The sequence below is a fragment of the Hirundo rustica genome, chromosome 10 (genome assembly GCF_015227805.2).
Source record: "Hirundo rustica isolate bHirRus1 chromosome 10, bHirRus1.pri.v3, whole genome shotgun sequence".
Lineage (NCBI taxonomy): Eukaryota > Metazoa > Chordata > Aves > Passeriformes > Hirundinidae > Hirundo > Hirundo rustica.
In genome coordinates, this window is record NC_053459.1 from 22,628,515 (window position 1) to 22,640,661 (window position 12,147).

Below are 12,147 nucleotides of genomic sequence, written 5' to 3' on the forward strand. Positions count from 1 at the left end.
AATAATGGTACGTCTCTCCGCTGACAAAGGGCAATGCTCTTCCTCTTCCAAATGGAAACAGCAACCAATTCCCTTGCTAATACTTACTTGTGCTACATGTCATTCTCCTCTCTCTCAGTCAGTTCTCAAGAAAAAAGCTGAGAAATGAAAAGGATGATGTTTGTTCCTTCAGATATTTATTTATGAAGTGAACATTAAAATTAAGTTGGGGTGGGTTTTGCTCGGGACAGAACATTCTAGAGCCCTGAAATGAGATACTGAAGAGCAGAACTGCTGTGGGGGAGAAAAAAAAAAATATGTCCACACGAAGGGCATTACTACTGCACTCCTTTACTTGAGTCACACACAGAGCTTTCTACACTGGCAGGTGTCAGGTTCTCATGCGATGGGGTTTATTGGCAGCAGCGCGCAGGGGGTCAGTGGCAGAGGCACATGCAGGAGCAGCCAGGAAAGCAGCACTCGAGGAGCACGTGGGAGAGTTCACACCGAGTCTACCACAGTCAGAGAATCAGATCCACGGGGTTTGATTCGATTGCGTGCTCCATTTTCTCTGATCAGGCAGCGCAGCGCGGGCTGTGATGTCCCCGCTCTGCCAGGGCCAGGAGGAGATCACAGCGTCCACATGCGCTTCTTCGGCTCTAGAAACGCCCACCAAGCTCTGCCATCTGCGTTACGCAGAGCTGCGCGCGCTCTGCTCCTGTCTCACTGATCAACTCAGTCTTTGGACTGTAAAAAAATTACAAATAATGGATTTGCAGTTTTCTGCTTTACAACCCACTAGAACGAGAAACAACTGTTGACACGTACACGACTTTATTTTGAGGACACGGCAATCACAATGACAGAAACAGAACCATTACTTTAATACTGTAAGCTTTCCTCTGGGAACCGACTTGCACACGGTTAGATCCGAAAAGCGTTGTGAAACGGTGTCTTGGGGGAAAACACGGCAAACCTTAAATATATTAACTCCAAACTTTATGTGCTTATCTCCTCCCTTGGGCAGCTGGTGGCAGTTAAAGCTTCTCGAAGTCGTGGCCACTTGAATTCATTGCCTCAGGGTGCATTACCCTTCCCATGAATAACACGGTACCTGCGGAGAGAGCGGGCAAGGAGGAAGGGAGGGAAAGGAGTCAGAAGCAGGAGGAGCTGAGGATTTCAGGTGATGAACACCAACAATAAGCTCCAGAGCAGTGCTGTGTGATTGTGGCAGGAACAGATGGCTCAGAACTTGGAACAGGAGATGGCTCAAGAGCCCTTTCTCAAGACAGCAACCAAACCTGAGCGCTTGGGCTTGTCTGGAGAAGAAGGGCAGCCAAGGGCTTTTTTCCAAAAGGTTTCCAACCTCAGATTTCTGGATCAGTAACAAGCTTTGAGGCTTTAGCTGCAGTTGTTGGCAACTCCTCTTTCTACAGGCAACAAGGGTTCTGCAATTTTAAGAGCAGCCCCAAAGCCCCAAGTTCCACTCTGTCCTGATTTGAACTTTTCTTTTTGGGGAGATTTTTGGATCCTGAGTGGCAATAAAGGCCAGATTCCCTCCTCCAGACAGATTTTCTGTCTAATATGCCTACAGCAGTAAGAATATTCAATTTTACTAGGATTAAAACCCCCTAAGAGTTGTTATCCTGCCTTGCTGGCCTGGTTTCAGCTGGGATGGAGTTTATTCTCTTCTCAGTGGCTGTGCTTGAATGAAAACCCACGAGTGACTCTTACCTAACCAAACTGAACATCAATGCCACTGAATGCTTTGGTAAACACTGATCCCCACTGTGGTGGGAGCACAAAGACAGACCTATAAAAACAATGTTTTATCACCCAGTCACAACCACATCATTACAGCAAATTACAACTTTGAGCCTCAGGAATTACTTAATCCCTGCCCCTTTTGCTGGTGAGTGCTGCTCTCATCCCTCACCTGCCCCAGAGCACTTGGAAAGCACAACAGAATTATTCCCAGCTGTAATGTCCCTCCATTATGCAAATCATTTGTACTGGGAACCTATTTCACTGGTCTGACTGCAGCCAAGCTCTCAGGGAGTGCAATGATTATGGATGCTCAGGGCAGTAACACTGTTCTCACAGCAGAAATGGTGAGTTTTTCTTTTCTGGGAGCATTTTTTAGTTATGTCAGACATTGGTGTTTTATTTGGAGAAAGATTCAGGGCCATGGAAAAGGTGAGCCTTTCATTATTGGGTATTTTCAACCAAACTAAGGGAAATTCATAGCACAAGCCCAGTCCATTGGTCAAAACACGCAATTCTCCTTCGACTGCTTGAGGACGTGCTGTGAAAAACTCAGAGAAGTCTGCAATATTCTCACCTGTTCTTCTATTTCTGACCAAAAAGAAGAAGGGATGGTCCACTATGACTTGGGGGTAGAGCACTGCCATTCTGCTGATGGCAATCATTCCTAGAGGAGACAGAACACAGGCAACTTGTCAAACAGCTCTGCCCCTTCTCCTGCTCCTTGTGCAGCCACTGGAGTCCCACACCCAACCCCAAAAAATAGCAGGAAAACATTCACTGGAAAGGAAAAAGACCTGCAGAGTAATTACCTGCTCTGGCTTTAAGAATGATTAACAATGCAGAGTGCTGCAATTTCCCAGGCTGAGGGAGCAGCATTTGAATTTCAAGATGCAGAACCTTCAGAAGAGTTACGAGTCCTGCTCACCCTCAGAGGGAAGGGCACTGCTGACCTGTTCCACACAGTGGAGAGGGACAGGGAACCCTTCATAACCAGGGAATATGCAAAAATTAAGTGGGCTGACCCTGCAGCTTTTGGCTGGAGATTTTACATAATGCAGAGCTGAAGGTAAAATTAACTGTGAATCAGGCAGAATTTGGCCCTTTGTTATTTTTATTTGGAGGTGCATGGATTTCTCCAGGTTATTATTACTAATTCCTGGTGTTTCATTTACTTCCAAATTTTCACTCCACTGTTCATAAAGCCTGGAGCATGTCCATAGAGAGTTGGGCACAATTCAACCCAGAGCTGGCAAGTAATTCTTCCTTTCCTCAAAGACTGGCAAAGTAGAGGCAATTAGAAATCACCTAATGATACACATGGGCAGCAAATGTAACTTATTTTCATGTGACAATCATGTAAAGCAAGCACCTGCCCCCAGCATTAAGAGGGGACAGCTCTGCTTGTGCATTCAGAGCTTCCCATCTTGTGTCTCTGGATGTGAGCTTATTACAATGCAGCTGCCACAACCCTCATCTCCTTCTAACTCCCCTGGACTGAATGCCTCTGACCATCTCAATTAGCAGGTGAAAAATGATGAATGCTCCTTTCCTCGTAAAGGAAACATAAATTGCAGCCTGTACTCTCCTGACAATCAGAAAGAAAAGAAAGAAGAGGTTTTTCACAGATTACAAAAATGCCAACACTTTGATTTGCAGAGTTCTCTCCTTCTCACACTTGCTATGCTGTGTCACCATGCTGCTGTTTAGCTTTCCTGACTCTACAGCAAATCAGTTGTAAAAAATTAATTAGCGCAGAATACCCAGACATTTGATTTAATTCTGCTTTTCAGTCAGGTACCTGAGGCAGCAGCAGCTTCTGATCCTTCCTCATTAACTTCTAGGAACGCCTTGTGCAGTGCCTTTGCAAGGTAAAGTTCCTTGTTATCTGCAGAGCAAAGGGGAACATATTTCACTGGCTCAACAACAAGATTGAAGCATTTAAAGAACCCTCCCCAAACACTGCCAGAACCCCAACACCATTATCCACCTTCTACAGCAGGCAGGGAAGGAGAAGAGCTTCCTTGCATTACAACACCTTCTGCCAATGCCTTTTAACAGCACCATTTACCTCACTCAGATTTGTAGTGCTCTCCTGCACCATGGATAATAAAATAGCTCAGAGCCCAGGATAGCAGAGAGGGGAAAAACAGCCCTTGGAATCAAGATTTTAAATACAGTTAGTGGGGAAAAAATATTATTACATTATAGGCTAATACTTAGAAGACATACATAAAAATACTATTTTCTGCACTAGGTACAACCCAGACTTCCTCCAGGAAAATGAGGTCTATTCTTTATTCTTCCATTATATTTACAAGAAGCTGAAGATAAATACTTATTGCGAGAACCACCACAGAGCTAGTTTTTCCCCATCTTGTTTGTTTTCCACCCTTCTTTGTCAGTGTTTTAATTCCAGTCCCAGGCTGCTCCTGCTGAAGTCAGTGAATGTTTCAGTGGTTTTTGTCAGGTGCTGAAGGATCAGCTCTACTGGAACACTCCAGCAGCTGGAATACCAGAGCAAGCCAAAGCCACGAGGAGCAGCAGTTGGGAAATCTTTCCCCAGCAGATCTCATTTGCTGCTCTGTACACTCAGCACTGAATTAAACCTCCCAGTTCAGCTGCTGCACTTCAATCACACACACAAAAAAACCACCCCAAATCATCCCCTCGGGGATTGTGTGTAACAAAACACAGATGAGGCTGCTGAAGCTGGTACCAGTTCTAGGCTTCAGTCCTGAAAGCTGGGATGGAGTTTCCACTCTCTTCCTTTCAAACATGGCACATGCAGCACCCACTTGCCTTTAGCATGAAGCAAAAAAAAATCTTAAATCCACAAACATTTTACTGTTCAATAACAAGGAAACGCCCACTTAGCCTAATCATGTATTTCAATTAATTCTTTATTACTGCGGCACCGAAGCCTGATCCTGTGCTCTGTAATGTTCACAGAAATATCCCACATTTTCCCTCTCAGTGCTTTATTTTGCACAGTTTGGTGGTGCCCCTGGAACTCCAAGGTGTATTCCTGATGAGAAACAGCACCTCAGAAGATTTCTCTCCGCCTGACAGGCTCAGAGCCCAATTCTGAGAGCACAAGCACTGCTAACATTTGCCATCAGGTGTAAAAGGTTGCCTGCTTGTGAATGCTTCCAGGAGCTGAGTATTGAACCCAGCAGTTTAAATGGACAGGAAGACAAAAAGTGCCCCTGCAGATGAGACCAGTACACCCAGTTAGCCCAGCCCACTGCACCAGCTATGGAACTGCTGCTTCAGAAGAAGATCCAAAGAGAAAAATATCCTCTCCCCCAGCACGTGCCCTGTACCCTAACCCAAGTTTCTATGCACACAGTGACTTTATTCAGTGTAATATAGAGTGTTCTGATTGCTCTGGAGCAATTCCATTTTTTTCAGTCCTGCCAATCTCAAGAACACCCAGCAAAGATCCCTGTGGTTAAGTTTTTCCACGAGAGAAGCACTTTCTATTTGTTTTCCATTTGTTGCCTTTCACTTCATTGGATATCTTTGTCCTTGGATGATGAAAAGAGCAATTCCACATCCCAAATTACCTTCTCTAGGTTCTTCTCTTTATATTGCCACTATCACATCCCTCTCATTCATCTCTCCCTGCAGTGAATGAATCTATTTTCCTATGAAAGCATAAAAAGAGTTCAGGCAGCCTTTCCTTGGATCCAGGTTGTGAGTGGCACATCCCTGGCTGCAGTGCTCCCATCTCACACCCATCTCCTCAGGGTTATCCAGCTTCCCTTTCACAGGGGACGGGGTGGGGCTCACCTGAGCATCTCCCATCGCTTCACTTCTCTCCAGGAGCTTCCCTGAATGTGGATTTCCATAAGGACCAACCCGACTTTGACTGTGGAGACCTCAGGGAAGTCCCCTGAGGATTTGGTGCCAAAGTTTCAGCTTTGTGCAGGCCCAGGGCTGACCCATGGGGCGTGGGAGGGAGCTGGAGCTGCCCCCTAATGAACACGACTCTGCTGGCACCACACTTCATTTGTCACTACTCTCCATATGTCTGCAAACTCCCACTCAGCTGCCAACTGGCTGCTCTGCAAGTCTCATTTAAAAAAAAAATATATATATACCATGTGGGTTTATTGGCTCTTCTAGCTTAGGCTGTCCCAGAAAAATTATATGGATGTCAGTCAGGACTTCCAAGAGTTATTTACTGCACTGTCACTCCTCTAACTACTTCAAATTGTGGAAGGAATTCACCGAGATCCCTCCATTGCTCACAGTCACTCAGGTCACCTTGCATTAACAGCAGCTGCTTTTAAGGCTCTATAAAACAGCCAGAAATATTATAATCATTTGAAGGAGAAGGGGAGTTTTAGTATTGAAATGAGCTCAATGCTAAGTCTTGAGTGGTGTTAAAACACTCGAGCAGCAAATTTATGTGATACCACAAAATCACAACGATAACATCTCAAACAGCAAAAGTTGTTTCAAGATTATTTTGGACACCTGATGGAATCAGAGGCAAGTAAATAGTGTCACAGTCTTTTCTGAAAGTGAGAGGCAGGAAACAGGAGAGCTGACAGCCCACCAGGAATGTCCTCCTACTCACCTGTGGCAATTGTCAAAGAACTTAATTTCTGCCAGGGAGTTAACACTTGAGAAGTGCACCTGGATGAACACTTTCTCTTTGGTTGCTCAGAACCCAGACACTCCAGAAGGTAAAGCTGGTCCTTCCAGTCCCGTTTTTCACATTGAGGGCAAACAGCAAAAAAATTCTGAATATTGAAAAATAATCCTGCAATTTGGTTCATATCCATTAAAGCCATGGAGAATTTTGCTGAGCTCACCAATCTGCCTGCATCTGATGACAGGATGAGGGTTGCTGCTGAAATTGCAGGAGACATCCCCTGGCAGCAATGCCAGAGCCAAGGAGAGGATTTTTTAAAGCAACCAAATTCCCCCAAAATCCCTTTAGATTTAATTTGATCTATATCTCCCTGAATTAAGTGTCCAGTTAAAGAATTGTTGTTGTAATATCTGCATTTAAGGCCTCATGAAGTGCCACATTTCCCAGAGGGTTGAGATGCACATGAACTTCCAACTTTCACTTCCCTGCCACCTCATGTCCCATTCGGGTGTCTGTAAAAGTCATCTTTAAACAATTTGTCTTCATGACTCCATCCATATTTTAAATAATGAAAATTAGAAAGAAGGAAAGTAACCTGGTTTTTAATTACTTAAAACTTCATTTAGACAGCATCAGCTGTGGGGTTTTCAATAAAGACATGACTTCCAAACCATTTTTTCATGCTTAATTTACAAATAACCTTTCACGCCAAGGTGGAACAACCTATTTTCAGTGAAGAGCAGGAAAGCTACAAGTAAAACTCAAGAATTTTCTCTCTACACCGCTCTACACTTAAATAACAAATAAATCTTTAAGTGGCAGAGGAGTTAACTCAGTCATGCAGAACGTGGGGTTTTGATTTTGTACAGTACAATTGTCAGAATTACAAAACTTTAAACAAATCTTTAGTCACATGCATTTAGACACAAGCACGTGATTCTTTCTGCCAAGCTCTTGATAAATAGATGTCCCTGCTATATAAATGAATTTTACATGGAACTAAATAAAAGCCAGGAGCTGCCTTTGTGGTTCCCTGTGCATTTTCCATTCTCCTAGGAGCTTTTTCTCAAGTAAATAATTTCCTATAAATAGACCAGAATTTAGTGGGAAGCTGACTTTTCATTGAGCTGGCAGAGAAATTGAAGGTGTTTTTCTTCAGAAGAATGCCATTTCTCTGAAAAAGGGGTTTTTTCATTTATTTCAACTCTTTTCATATTAGCTAAAGCCAGCTTTTCACCCAGTTTCACTAGAAAAGCAAAAGTGGCAAACCAGTGGAATAAACTACACGATGAACTACAAAGAATATTTCAACCTTAGCAAAAATGAAAAGGATATGAACATCACAAATATTCCTCTGTGCACGTGGGAGGAAGAAAAGTCCAAACACTGGTAACAAAGGCAAACCTGAGGCACACAGGGGGGACTGTCCCAGGGTCAGACAATGGAGAACAGGACCTACCTGCATGAGTGGGGAGGAGATAAAAATACCCCAAAATCATTCAGGTGATTCAGTGTGCCACTTCCATACAGAGGAACTGTGGCTGCTCCGTCCCTGGAAGTGTCCAAGGCCAGGTTGGACAGGGCTCGGAGCAATCTGGGATGGTGGAAGGTGTCCCTGCCCATGGCAAGGGGTGGAATGAGATGTCCTTAAAGGTCTCTTCCAACCCAAACCATTCTGTGACTCTGTGATCAGCTCTAGGAGGCATTAAAAGCATGAATATCTCATTTCCACATGGATTTTTAATGGCATTAGATATTTCAACTTCTGTTGAATGCAGGTGGCCTTCGTGACTAAATTGCTTTTATCCCCAAACTCTTCCCTCCCGCGCTGCTCCCAGGTGTCTGGGGAGAGGAATTAATCGTGCAGCAGCTTAATGCCCCTCATGCTGGGAGCAAACAGCACTGGAGACACTTCTGGAGCCCCCTGGGGCGTGAATCCCATCTGGCAGGCGGGCACTGCAGCCATGCACTGCTCCAGAGGGCACCTGCCTCTCGCAGGGCATCACACTGCGCCTCCACCTCTAACGAGACCCGGCTCCGAAACTCCCCGAGGGAACTTTCCCAGGTGAGAAAGGTACTTCCTCATCTGCCTTGGGAGACAAGACAAGAAGTTCTTACCAGACATGGCAGTGAGGTCAGCACTGCTGCTGAACAGCTCTGTAATCCCCAGACCTCTCCAGACATCCTTCAGATCAATTTCCTGTTCTACGGAGAACCTGCAGAACGGGAGAGAAAATGACGAAAAAGCCAGATGTAAGCACTGCTTACTGTTATTAGAAGATGAAATTTTCTAGGTGAAAACACCGAGATAAATAATGCAAAGCAGGAGACCCGCTGCTGGTGACACCTTCCCAAAAATGCTCATAAACAAATGAGTTTACTCACAGCTGGATGTTTTTTTTCTAATACAGAAGCAATCAAAAATATGCTAATGGTACGTGCAGCCCCTGCCCATAAAACTGCAGTGCAAAATTATGCAGCAGCTAATGGAAATGCTTACTTTTTACACAAGAGGTTTTCTCTAAAACCTGAATTTAATTGTGCAGATACTAGAACAGAATATCAAATGAGGCAGAGGACAGCAGAACTTCCCAGAGAGCTGCTGGAGAAGGAGGAGTAAGAAAGATATTCAATTTTCACTTTGATAGCGTAAGGAAGACCAGCTATGAATATGAATATAAAGCATTTCTGATTCAGCTTCTAACGAGCGTGGTGGCACAATTGAAATTGGGTTTTGATTGTGAGTAAAGAGCAGGGAAAACAAACAGTTGTAAGTTTAAATGCACTGAGCATAACCTGGCAAAAGCCCTGTTCTAGGCTGGGTTAGCATGTTGGAAGGACAAACTGAGATCTACCCTGAGGGCAAAAGCTTGTTCCACTTACACACTGATTTTCAAACATTGTAAAAAGCTATGCCTGGTGTCAGTAAAACAAAACAAAAAAGACCTTTATGCGTGGCCAGAAAGAGACTGGACAGCTGGAGAAACACAGAAATATGGGCAGAAAAATATTAGTAATGGCAGCCCCAAGCAGAAAACAGCAGATGTGTGCAGGCAAACACAGGAGAGTGACAAACTGCTTGTGTGGGGTGAGCTCTGGGTGCTCTGCAGAATGACCAGATGAATTGTTGGTGATTTACAGTTTGCTGGCAGTGCCTGCTTGGAACTTTCCAACACCAAGCAAAGGTCTGTAGGATGCAGCCCCTGAGTCAGACACAGGCACAGCTCAGCCCTCGGTGACGGGGCAAAGAAATGCTACAACCAAACAAATGTGCTTCTGTGCAATCTCCTTTTTTTTTTGGGGATTAAACTCCCCCAGTTTAAGAACAACATGTTCTCTTCGGGTGGAAGTCTGGCCCAGAGCTGTGGGCAGGGCACAGCTGATGAAGAGCTGAGATGTCCAAGACCTTGGCAGGCACCAGCCTTGGCAGCCTGAAAAGGAATCATCTGGACATCCAACAGAACTGGATAAGAGTCAAATGGATCTTCCTCACTCACACAGACCTGAAACAAATCCAGTACATAATCTACTTTCATAATGAACTTATAAATGCCACTAGGAGCCAAAAATCTGGGGTGGAATGGATATTCATCCAGAATGATCGTTATCCAGAGAAGAATTTGAGGACTTAAAATAGGATCTGGAGATAACTCAGGACTGATAAATCACTGCTGGAATCGTGTTCATGCACCCTGTCCAGACCAATTCCAGGGCGTGCATGGAATAAAAAACACAGGAAATGATTCTTGCGATTTTATTGCCTTGGAAGTTCTCAAAAGAATCAGAAGAGACCAACAAAAATTCAAGTACTGAAGAAGCTTCTCGTGGTGTTCTGGCAGGTTCTGATCAGTTACTGTGATAACAACTCTACGAGTTGCTCATTCAATCAAATTTCCCTGACCTTTAGGCTCCAACACTAAAACCAGTTTTACTCTCACAACACACTTGTAAAACATGTCCAGATCTACTTTAGACACTTTGGTAAAAACCCTAAAAAAGATGAATTGAGACTTGAATCCCAATGCTAGAGTTAGTCCAGTCCAGAGGTTCTGTCTGTGCACATTAAGAAGTCCACAGAAAATAAACTCAGAAAGATTTCCTTCTGTATTATATTTACATTAAAATGTTTTGAAAATCGCTTCCAACTGTACTACTTTACGGAGAATGCAAATGAATGTTCAAATGCATTTTATAAAAGTTTCAGTGCTGTTTCCCCTTCTGGTTTTTATTTCACCCCAATACTAAATGCATCAAGCTTTCAACATTGATTTCAGTAGGAGCCAGCAGTGTCAAATTAGTAAGGAATATTAGGATAAGAAAGTAGCAAGTAAAATCTGCATGGAAAGCAAGCTTTGAGCTAAAAAATAAGAAAAATAACTGCGAAAGAGCATTTTTTTCCAACTGCAGAGTACCAGAGCAAGACAGGAATGGAAATCAGGCGGGTTTAAGTCTCTGGACCATCAGACAGCACACACACATCTGCTCAGAGGTGCAGTGTGACCCAGAAAGCTGCTGGGGCACAGGATGCTCCTGCACACTGAGCAAGGGGAGCCTGGGGAGAGCTTTAGGGAACAGACAAACCTGGAGAGGTTTATCACTGAGGAAAGGGAAGGCAAAGGGATTGGTTCTAATCCAAAGGGTGCCTGGGGCAAGGACAGCAGCAGTCACTGGAGACAGAGGCTCCATCCCCGCCTGGGAGCTCTGGAAAGGCAAATCCTGTGAGTGGAGGGCTGCCCAGTGTCTGCAGAGGTGAATTCCTCCTTTTTATCACCAACAAAGCAGACCAAAAAGACCACATCAGCTGTGCAAATACCAAATGATGCCTTGACGAAAATAAACCCAATTACTTCCCTTCTTGGAGTTTTGTCTTGGGGTAAAACCTCTCTCCAAACAGATCTCCCCTCTTTCCCCACATGCTCTGAAGAGCAGTGAGAGTCACAGATCAATTCTTAATGAGATTTCCAATATTTTAGCTGCCACCAGAACCAGCCTTTTCTCAAAAGTAACAGGGCAGCTTTGCACTCTGAAATTTAATTTCAGGCTCTGCAGCTTGACATAAACATTCAGCAGGAGTTAGCCCTCAGTCAGATTTGGATTTCTGGGCACTCCTTACAGACACTGAGGACGCTATTCCAAATCACAGCTGACAGCCTAGAGCACAGAACTGACATCCCATCTCATTTCTCAGATTTTGGGAATGCTGAACGCCACCCCTGACACTTGGTTATTTGCACTGTTTGTTGCACAAAATGAACCAGATGGGAAATTTTGATTTCCCCCACAATCTTTTAGGCGCTCCTGATGCTAAAAATACTCCGAAAAAAGTGATTTAAATACTTCAGTATCAAAAATCATGGAAGGGTAGCAACTGAGAGCTTTAAAAACCACAAAGGAAAGTCTGAGAAACAGACACTGAAGAGAATATTAGGTTGAGAAACCAGCAGTTCTCTGGAGATTTTAGCAGAGAGTCAGGACATTTTAATGAAATTTAAAACTTGCACAAGCATTAGAATAAAATGATGCATTTATGTCACTGACATTCTGTAGTTATGCATTGACACTCCACATCAGGCCACCTTCCTTCCACTTTAGAGCCTTTTAGACAGGAAAAGAGATGTGTTCATCTTCTGCGGTGTCATGCAACCCTTAAAACACTGAATTTTCTGTGATTTTTAGGTGCTCAGGATCCACAGAGCCAAGAAGGATGAGGGTTCTACTCATCCAGGAGAAGGGAACTGCAGCCTGGAGGGATTCACCCCAAATGCCATCATTTCCAAATTTCCTACGGGCTCTGAATG

At 44.1% G+C, this 12,147-nt stretch overlaps 1 protein-coding gene across 1 annotated transcript in view; it reads right to left on the reverse strand.

The window, feature by feature from the left end:
- Positions 1-314: 314 nt before the first annotated feature.
- Positions 315-12,147, reverse strand: part of SERPINI1 (serpin family I member 1) — a 44,463-nt gene continuing 32,630 nt past the window's right edge. The window contains exons 6-9 of the mRNA XM_040074739.2: positions 8,468-8,565; positions 3,545-3,631; positions 2,321-2,410; positions 315-1,093 (exon numbers count right to left, since the gene is read on the reverse strand). Coding sequence (XP_039930673.1) covers positions 1,017-1,093; positions 2,321-2,410; positions 3,545-3,631; positions 8,468-8,565 — 352 coding nt within the window. The 3' untranslated portion in view covers positions 315-1,016. The remainder of the gene's footprint in view (positions 1,094-2,320; positions 2,411-3,544; positions 3,632-8,467; positions 8,566-12,147) is intronic.